Source organism: Mus pahari, chromosome 13 (genome assembly GCF_900095145.1).
Source record: "Mus pahari chromosome 13, PAHARI_EIJ_v1.1, whole genome shotgun sequence".
Classification (NCBI taxonomy): Eukaryota; Metazoa; Chordata; class Mammalia; order Rodentia; family Muridae; genus Mus; species Mus pahari.
Genome location: NC_034602.1, coordinates 88,470,247 through 88,480,910, shown reverse-complemented (window position 1 = coordinate 88,480,910; position 10,664 = coordinate 88,470,247). Strand labels below are relative to the sequence as shown.

General features: G+C 47.2%; 1 protein-coding gene across 1 annotated transcript in view; it reads right to left on the bottom strand.

Annotated features, from left to right (window-relative positions):
• Positions 1-4,303: 4,303 nt before the first annotated feature.
• Enoph1 (enolase-phosphatase 1) overlaps positions 4,304-10,664 on the bottom strand; it is a 27,571-nt gene continuing 21,210 nt past the window's right edge. The window contains exons 5-6 of the mRNA XM_029545024.1: positions 9,603-9,762; positions 4,304-5,237 (exon numbers count right to left, since the gene is read on the bottom strand). Coding sequence (XP_029400884.1) covers positions 5,101-5,237; positions 9,603-9,762 — 297 coding nt within the window. The 3' untranslated portion in view covers positions 4,304-5,100. The remainder of the gene's footprint in view (positions 5,238-9,602; positions 9,763-10,664) is intronic.

The following is a 10,664-nucleotide window of genomic DNA, read 5'->3' as shown; positions in this document are numbered from 1 at the left end:
TTACTTCATTTACTGAGACAGAATCTTACCATGCAGCCCTGCTAATATGGAACTCACGTTCAGACGCTCCAGGCCCAGCCTCCAGGGTACTAGGGTCTCGATGGGTGCTACAACATTTCATTTCATCCAACTACCTCCTGAATGCCTACCCCGTTGGGACTTGAACACATGAATTTCAAGGAACAGTCCTGGTGAGCCTCCACAGCAACCGTCGGACGATGCCCGTAACGGCTCCAAGGGACTGACCGTACCTTCCCGAGCTTGGGACTCTGTCAATTCCAGCAGCTACCCAGGCCAGTTTGCTGAAACAGTTAAAGACAAACGTATGAAGCACAGCTGAATGGAATGATGGGTAATAGTTGGACAAACAATAGACTTGGGTCTAAAAGCTTGTTAGGAAGATCAGAAAAATATGTCCGGTCTTTGATGAATTTGGGCTTTGAGACGTCCTGGTGTTTTCTTGGCAGATAGGGGTTTTTATACGATCCCTTCCCCCACCTCTCCCAGACACACGGAAAGCCTAATACCTAATAACACCTCATAGAGAGGTGGGGGGATTAAAATGGAGTGAGACCCTCGCTTGCACTACTGTCAGGGCTCATCATAGTCTCTCCGTCGTCTGCTCGGCTTGCTTCCTTCTGAGACTTAATCTCAAAAGTTGAAACTTCAGGTCTAATTCTTCCCCTAACCAAAACTCCACGATTTAACAGCATTTCTATGCCAATCAGCTCTCAACCTCAGCCTGCTCTGCGGTCAGGCCCAGAGCTTCAGGCTCTGGGCTCGTACTCACTGGTGTGGTTACTTCTTCTGTCTCCCAGTCTACGTCAGCTTTCTACTTTACACATCAAGTCACTGTCTCCATAGCAACAGGCATCCAGTTACTCAAGGCAAAAACCGTAGGAGTTTCCCTTTCCAATCCCGTCAATCAAATGTGGTTATCAACACCTCTAAAACATCCATGTCCATTTCCAGTGTTAGCACACCAAACCAGCCACGGCTAGCCCTTCCCTACAATAGTGTCTGGTACAGGATCCGGCAGACAGAGCAATTAGCAGAGTTGGAAAATTAAGAACATTTCCCAGGCATACCTACAGGAGGTTCTGGAACTGAGTTACTCAAAGAGATGTGATGGGCTTACGAAGAAAACAATCTCACTACAAGGTCGCTAAAGTGTTTGGAGAGGTTGTAACCAGCGGGCTTGTACCCCACTTCCTGGCCAGCTTCATGGGTTAGCCGTTACTTGTGACAACCGTGGCAGTTCCTGAACTCACCACTGTGGGGCGTCCTGGGGTGGTTCCCCTAACCATCCCTCCTGGAAGCCTTCCATTGGTTTATGTAAAAACGCCTTATCCCTTTGTGGTCAAGGTACCTGAGTGGGACCTTAAGAGCTGGAGCAGCAGCAAAGAGCACTTGCCGCCCTTGCAGAACACCTAAGTGTAGTTCCCAGCATCTACCTCAGATGGCTCACAACTCCCCGTAACTCCAGTTTCACATCCGATGCCATCTTCTGGCCTCCACCCACAAGCACATGATGGCACATGTGCTCACGCACAAACACAAACACACACACACAGTACTAAACCTTTTTTAAAATAACACCCAAGTGTTCTCTGCTTCCAACTCTCCTCTCATAGGTCTTCCTACAGCAACCCATTCTCCATCAAACACAACTTAAGTCACCCAGGTCTCCTGCTCAGAATTCCCCAGTAGCTTCCGACCACATCTAGAGTACAGTCTAAGTATTTCACTAGGTTCCAACAGCCTAATGACCAGGCCCCTTCTGTATACCTCTCTAACTGTATTCAGCCACTGCGCTCCCAATTCTCTAATCCCCACGGTTCCGTCTAAACCTCTACATTTCATCCGCACAGTATTCTCTCCTCCATCTCTATCTAGTCTCTCATGGTTAGATTACAAGCCCTGCCCGCCCTCCCATACCTTATTTTGTGTTGTCTTTGTTTCGTTTCCTGACATCTCTAGAATATGTGTGTTCTGACTGTAGGGACAATGTGCCCTCACATCAAGCCCAGGACTTGATGTTTAGTCTTGGCAGACTAAACCTGAGTGAAACTCAAGGCCAGATTTTACTCATTACTCTATTAGCAACAACTGCGGGGGTTTTGTTTTGTTTTGTTTTGTTTTGTTTTGAGACAGAGTTCATGGCCTTGGCCACTAGCCTGGAACTCCCTATGTAAACTAGGCTGCCCCCTACCAGGGACTGTAAGTCGTCAGGCCCGGCTCTGCAAATTATTGCTGAATATTACTGAAGATAGTATAATTTTGACATCAAGGCACAGGTGGTAGTATAGCAAATTGTTATGGGACATATTATATTTAATTATTTTTTATAGGAGTAAAAAATTTTTAAAAATCCTGAAAACACTGCTGCTAGAACTTGTCTACCCAGAAAGAATGTGGTTTTTAAAATGTGTTAGACACAAGAGGGGAAAGGGGATTCGAGGGTGGGCTGTGGTTGGTATTACTGCCAAAACTTTGTCTAACTCCTCTGCTCTTGCAAGAGCCTGTTACTGGCTTTTAAAGATAAATGAGCTAGCTGTTCAGTCATGTCCCCATCTCTCCCTGTTCCCATCTGAAGCCTTTCAACAGGGCTGTGGGGAGACAGCACCACCTGCTGGGCAGAGCAGGTCCTGCACCCACACAGGCATTTAGGGCCCTGCTGTCAACCCTGGAAACCTCAGTGACTCTCAGCCACCAAAGCCAGCCTTCTCTGCTCCTTAATTGCTGATTAGAGAGCCAGCTTCTGAGGTTTCTCTCCCTAAAACTACGGTAACCTGGAAGTCAGTGCTACTGAGGGAAAACCACCAAAATCTAGCTTGACAAGGAGTCCCTTGTCCCCGGCTATATCATACACGTGAGTGTTCTGACTGCACGTATGTCTGTGGACCACACGAGAGCCTGGTGCAGGGAGAGGCGTCAGATGTCCTGGGATCGGAATTAGATGGTTGTGAGCCACCACCATGTAAGCGCAAGGAATCAAACCCTGGTCCTCTGCAAGGGCAGGCAGTGCTCCTAACCACTGAGCCATCTCCGGCCCCTTCAAGATGCTTTCAGTTGTTTTTGGTTTTGTTTTTTGTTTTCAATTTCGATTTGGTGGTGGTGGTGGTGGTGGTTGGCTGGTTTTTGTTTGAGACTCTGCAGCCTTGGTTGTCCTGGAACTCCTCCTGTAGGCAAGCTGGCCTGGAACAGAGTTCCTACCTCTGCCACAACTAAAGGCTCTCCTCCAGGGCTGGGATCACAGGGACATGCCACCACACCAGGCTGTCTCTCGAGTCCTTACTTTTCTAATTACTGTTATTAAAGGATAATCTGTCTGCCATCTGCCCATGAACTTGTCTACAAATATATATGTACGCACGAAGTGAATCCTTTTGTTAGGATGTGATTTCACATTACAAATTATTCCCATTTCTATGACTTAACATGAATTTATTCTATTTCCTAGTGACAAAACCTGAATCAATGTAACATTTTTTCCTGTCCCCTTCCTCCTATTTCCAAGACTTTACCTCTTATCCAATGCATCCCTCAAAATGATTCATATACCATTTTCTTAATTACAAAAATAACTATTTCCTTTAAGTATTTTTTAATATAGCCTTTTTAAAACTGAGATGGCAGTGGTGACCCACACCTTTAATCCCAGAACTCAGGAGGCAGAGGCAGTGGATCCCTAAATTCAAGGCCAGCCTGGTCTACAGAACAAGTTCCAGGACAGCCAGGGCTACACAGAGAAACCCTGTCTCAGAAAAACCAAACAAAACACAAACGAGAGGGCTCAGTGGATAAAGATCCCTGCCACTAGCAAGACCCACGGCCTGCGCCTGACCCCTGCCCCAGATGGAAGGGAAGAGAACCAACCATCACAAACTGTCCCAAACTGTCCCGCCTGTCCCCTCCCTTCCTCCCTCCGTGTGTGTGTGTGTGTGTGTGTGTGTGTGTGTGTGTGTGTGAGAGAGAGAGAGAGAGAGAGAGAGAGAGATTGAGACACACACACACACCAATTAAAATGAGGGGGCAAAAACCATGGTTATCAAAATTCCAAGAAACTTTCCTCATACATTGAATGCTGTCTGAATTAAGTAGAAACAACATTCGAATCCAAATTGAAGTGACGCAGTGATGTTCACTTATATTGTTAAAAACAGACACGCCTCACACACACCCAATGCAAAATCTAAAGAAGTTCAGTCTCCTCGTGGCCTCAGCCTCGCTTTCCTCCCTGTCTCTGACAGAGTGAGGTACAACCCACACGTCTGTATGAAACTGAGAAGAAAATGCCTTTATTAATTACACGAAACTGACACGTCAGAATGCATCAGGATAAACAATGCTGTTATAAAATTTACATCTTTATATCCATTTCAGAGGAAGTGTTACACATTAGAGCTCTTTGTGGTGTTACACTGGTTTCAATAAAACATTTTTTAAAAAAAATAGTCATTAACATATACTCTCAAACTGTGTAAGACACAGAAAGGCAGCTATAAAACACGCTAACACCAGGGGTTAGTGGAGCCCGCCATGGCCTCAGCTGTTCAGAGCACTGCTCAGAGGCAGGCTGGAGCTTGTAGCACTGTTCCATCCTGACTGACCAGACCACCTGCCCCAGATTTGTTCTCTGAGCGGAACAGTGCCTCAGTCTTGTGGACACTGGGCCGTGAGTCCCGGTGCAGTGGTGGGACGTGCCCTCTCGGGACAGGGACGGTGGGATCCTCGTCTTTGAAGCACATCTAGACTTTAAAATATCACAGGCTCTGGATAATAATTTCTCAGAACTAGCTTTCCACTTGGTAAACAATTTGATAAACATCACAAATTTGATTTGTATTTTGCAGTTTCAAATACACTCCGGGCTTGGTAAGACTTAGATTTACAGTCTACACATAAAGTGTCTTTACATGAATTTGGTCCTCATGGAACCGACAACTTTTCTCACAGTATGTGCCCACGGAAACGAATCTGAGCACAGGTCCACCTATATACCCTTGCACATGTCTGTGTGCACACATAAGTATGTTACTTTTACAGTTAGAATAAAGCTAGACACTAGGGGATGGCGACTGTTCTTCAGACCTGGCTCTAGGTGGACGGCAGGTAGAGCTCGCTGAAGGACGTGATGAGGTTGTAGTATGTCTTCTCGTCGTCGGTCAGCCCCGCATTGCCAGGCCGCACCACCACAGCCACGTGCACATCCGCCTCCTCAGCAGCACTGGCCTCTGCGAAATCAGAGTACAGGTGAGACCCCAGGGCCTGCCGCCCAAGGTGACAGTCTGAGGCAAGAGCAAGTCACCAGGAGAGAGCTGGGCGTGAGCTAAAAGGCGGCCCGGTGAGGAAGAAGTCTAAGTCTTTACCTATACGAATTCTATGCTAAGGAGCACCTAATTGTAGGTGGCAGAAAACAGCCCGTCCTATTCTGTGCTTTAATTAGAACCACTGATGAATGCCACACAGGCTGCTCTGGCCCACGCCCTTTGTCCATTCTTTCAAGTCACCCCAAAGAGCTGAGCTGTTTCTCAAAGGGCAGACTGTGGGGTTGAACACCAATTATTAAGTAGATCAGGGCGAAGGAGTCCTATGATCTAATGCAGGTAAAGTATATGCTCTCGCCATCTCAGGCCCCAACATGCCATGCCCCTGCCTAGACTCCACAATTTCCTACTCTTCAAGATTCCACTCAAAACCTGCAGCCCCACCCTGCATTACAGAGCCTGTGTGCTCCTGACAGCCCATACTTAGCTGCCCTAACAAGGCGCTTTATGACTGTTCATCCCCTCCCTGGGCTGTGGGACCTGAAGATCAGCGACTGGGAAGGTGCTGGGTGAAGACAAGAGCAGTCAGATGAGATTAGGTAGGCCTCTCATGTACCCTGGATGACAGTCCTCTCTCCATTTGACTTTTATGTGAAAACCACAGCTAGTATCACCTTTAAATGCAGGTACTATGTGCTAGGAACGACTTGACAAAACTGGGGACAAAGTAGCCCCTGCCTTCATGCCTACCCCACTCTCCTTCACAGCTCGCAGGAGCGTCCTCCTTACCCTCCCCCCGCCCCCCATCTCTAGACACTGAACCAGAGCTAAGCCAGCAGCTGGCCTAAAACTTCCAGCTGCTGGCCTGACACAATGCCCGGTGCTCTAAAACAAAAGCTGGCAAATCACAGCACGCCACTTCTGTGAAGTTGTACTGGCACGCTGCTGCACCTGTTCATTTGCATAATCTTTGTGACCATTACTGCACTATAAAGACAGGGCCAAGGAGCTGACAGAGACTCTGGGAACTGAAAGGTGCATATTCACTACCCGGTCTTAGAGAAAAGGCTTGCCAACTCTTGACCTAGGCACTAAATTCTTCAAGTGTGCTCTGCCACACTACATGCTACAATTCCAAGAAGTCTTTCATTTCCCTCTTCCATACTTTAGCATCATTTGGAATATCAGCTTGGTTTTATGCCCTGTCTTGGTAGAGATAGGTGGGTACGTGTGCAGTCCACGTTGGACGCCAAATGTGTGGTTCTGCCTGCAGAACCACACAGGTACGTGGTACAGAAAACCTCACAGGACCAGAGACAGCAGAAGAGTAAAGCAAGCCGCCTCTACCTTCCTGCTTCAGCTACAGATCATCCACGTTCTTGCCCTCCTGACTGAACGGGTGGGTGCTGATAGCGGGTGTGTGTGTGTGTGTGTGTGTGTGTGTGTGTGTCTATGCGCACGCGCGCGCACACGATCTCATGCATGCACCCACGAGCAATCCTTAGAGGACATCTAAATACAGCTGATTTCATTTAAGGCTAACTTATCCTAGTCTTTAACATTGTGACTATAGCCAGGCATGGTTTGTAGTCCATGCCTTTAACCCCAGCATCCGGGAGGCAGAAGCAAATGCCAGAATGGTCAGAACCACACAGGGAAACCCTGTCTCAAAACAACAAACAAAACCAGAGCCGGGACTATCTACTGTTTCCTTCACTGTACGCATCTGCTTCTACTCAAGTTAGATATTAATCTGTACAACTTCAACCCTAGAGAACAGCTTAAATTAAACAAGAAAGACTTGGAACTGCAGGTGTACGCAGGTTAAACGTACCTAAAGACAAAACCATGAAGAAGGCCTAAGCAGGCCTGAGGAGTTGTGGGCAGGAGACAGCTCAGCAAGAAAGGGCACTTGCCACCAGCGCTGACGGCAAGAGCTCACTTACCCAAACCCACATGGACAAACGGACAACCATCCCCACCTCACACACACACATCATCTTCTATTCGCTTGTGTACAAGCAGCTCAATGTACAAATGAACAAGAGTTCAAATTAGTATGTGCACACATGTGTGGATGCATGTGCTGTGCATGTATGGAGATGAGAGGACAACCCAGTGTCAGTCCTCAGACACCGATGACCTTTTCCTTCTGACACGGGTCTGTCACTGGTCTGGAAGGCCTGGGGATCTGCCCGCCTCTTCCTCCTGAGCATCAGGGTTATGCACGCTGGCTACACTGAGCACTTTTCAAAGGTTCTGGGGAACAAGCATTTCGGACGGAGCTGCCTTCACAGCCCTGAGAGTTACAATCATGAATAGAACCAAAGCCAGAGAAAGACATAAGGGCCTGGGATCACAAGATAAATTTAACTGCGAGACGGCTGCCGGGGGGTATAGCCACAGAGCAGACCTTTAATTCTGTCTACAGGGCAATCAACCATGGAAAGTGCTATTGAAATTAGAAGCAACCACAACAAATTCAAGCTAAACCAGCTAAACTTACCAGGACAACCCAGAAAAAGGTCAGCAAATTACCACTGTTCACAGAACCGCTGTGCTGCACACCCTGAGCTTACAGTGACTGGAAGGGAGTCTCCTTGTTCTGTTCCCCCAAGCCCCTCAACACAGAGTGCAGCTTCAACTCAGGAGGAGTCCACAGAGAAGTACACCCAGCGAATGTTCCAGTGCAGAGCGTTGGGGTCCCGGCTATTCACTTCCTGAGGTCTGACTCCATGATATAAAATAAGCCTCGGGCTGGAGGAATGGCTCTGTAGTTAAGAGCACTGGTTGCTTTTGCAGGGGACCTGGGTTCAATTCCCAGCACCCACGTGTTGATTCACAACCATCTGAAACTCCAGGTCCAGGGGACCCAATAAGCTCATCCCACTTCCACAGACAAATACGGTGTGCCAATCATCCATGAATACAAAATAAAGATAAGTACATCCTAAAGAATTAAATAAGCCTTGGCTTGCTTTGTGTATCTGCTTCTCCTCCATTGCATTCAGGTGGTAAAAGAAAACTTCCAGCGGCTGGAGAGATGGCTCAGCGGTTAAGAGCACTGACTGCTCTTCCAGAGGTTCTGAATTCAATTTCCAGCAACCACATGGTGGCTCACAACCATCTGTAATGGGATCCAATGCCCTCTTCTAGTGTGTCTGAAGACAGCAACAGTGTATTCATAAGCATAAAATAAATAAATAAATCTTTTTTTTGTTTGTTTAAAGTTTTAACAAAAGAAAAGAAAAACTTCCAGGATGTGGAAGTTTACAGAATTCCAGCTCAGGCAGACACACAGGAGAGGGCTTGGTCCTCACTAAGTCTGCTGTTCCAAACTTCCTCAGGGTAACTGAGGAGCCACTATGAATGCTGCTATCTGCCCAGATTACAGATTCCCACCAAGCTACCAAGGACTGCAAACATACCCTGCTCTTTAGTAGCAGGTAACACTGTGACAGGTTCATGTATGCATACAATCATTTTTACGATCTTGGCCTCACTTTCTTGAGAGTCTCTCATTGAACTAGAACGTCTCACCCGGTTAGACTGGCGGCCAGCAAGCTCCTGGAACACAATGCTATGTGGGTGCTGGAGATCTGAACTCAGGGCCTCACGGTTGCAGAGCAAGCACTCTTACCTACTGAGCTACCGCCCTGAACCCTTCCATGATGTTCCCTTGGAAGGTGACCCAGACATCCAATTATGCCATGTTAGGACACCACACATAAGAGAGCTGCTACAGAAGATGGCCTAGTCGGCCATCATTGGGAAGAGAGGCCCCTTGGTCTTGCAAACTTTATAAGCCCCAGTACAGGGGAATGCCAGGGCCAAGAAGCAGGAGTGGGTGGGTAGGGGAGCAGAGTGGGGAGAGGGTATAGGGGACTTTCAGGATAGCATTTTAAATGTAAATAAAGAAAATATCTAATAAAAAATTGGGAAAAAAAAGAGAGAGAGAGCGCTGCTACGGTGTATTGGTGTATTCTGAACTGCCCCTGAACAGGCTGAGGCAGTTGATCATTGGTCTCCGTCAGGCGTTGGGGAGGTTGGGAAAGGGCCTCCCTGGCAGGTGCAGGCCAATAGAGGGTTCTAACCCAGACCTGCTTCCTGAGCTGTGGCTACGGCAGAGGGGAAGCCACTTTAGGGTCCACACCTCTCCCCACCTCCCACTTCAGGGCCCACACCTCTCCCCACCACCCACTTCAGGGCCCACACCTCTCCCCACCACGATGGCTACATCCTCTCAACAGTACAAACCTTGCCTCCTCCCTTCAAGCACTCAGGTGCTGCATCACAATGGCAACACCACCAGGCCAACGAGCGGCTACCCACCTACAGTGACATCCGTGAGAAACAGGATGTTGTTGGTTGAGCAGCCGATGCTATCCGCAATCTTCCGGTAACTCTCACTCTCCACTTTGTGTCCAATCTTGGTGTCAAAGTGACCGTCGATGAGCTGAACCAGGGAACGGAAAGGACTGGTCAGTACAATCTACCTGTAATGAACCGCTTTCTTCACCCTGCAGGCCTTCCTCTGAAATGCATGCAGATTACAGTGACTGCATTTTACAAATATTTACTGAAAATATATCTAATGGAATGCTTTACAGAAGCTGAGTTCGAGGCCAGCCTGGTCTACCAAGTGAGTTCCAGGACAGCCAGGGCTATACAGAGAAACCCTGTCTCGAAAAACCAAAGATTATGTATATTCTTTTATATATAAAACTATATAGAATATGGCACTATCCAAAATCAAAATGTTTTCTGAATATCCAACATGGGTCCAGAAAATACTAATTGAGAGATGGAGGCACAGCTAGGTGACAAAGCACTTGAGGGGCTCTAACTCCCCTCAAGAAAGTTAACAGCCAAACTAATTCTGTTTAGTCAGCCCTTCTGGGAAGGGGAGGAGTTCTGAGTTGATGGTTTGTATTAGAAAAGCAGTCCATCCACTTTCTAATGTGTCAGTCAGCGTGTTCACACACACTTGTATCATTTTATACAGAGCAAAACATATATTAAATATAATACATATTTATTACTTATAACGTATACAATATATGTGTGTATATGCTTGTGTGTGTGTGTGTGTGTGTATATATACACACACACACACACATAAAAATATAATATGGCTTTAGTACTAGCCTCAACAGAATTACTTAGGGTGGATATTTCAATGTATTCTACAGCTCCACTGACAACACAAACTTCCTAGCAAATGAAACCCTGCTTTTCATATTTTGATGTTTGTGCAGGCAGGCCAGCCTGGACAGTGTGACACTATTACTCTAACCCGAGTGCTGGAATAACAGACGCTCTGGGACACATAGCTTGGAACCTACACTGTGTGTGTGTGTGTGTGTGTGTGTGTGTGTGTGTGTGTGTGTGTGT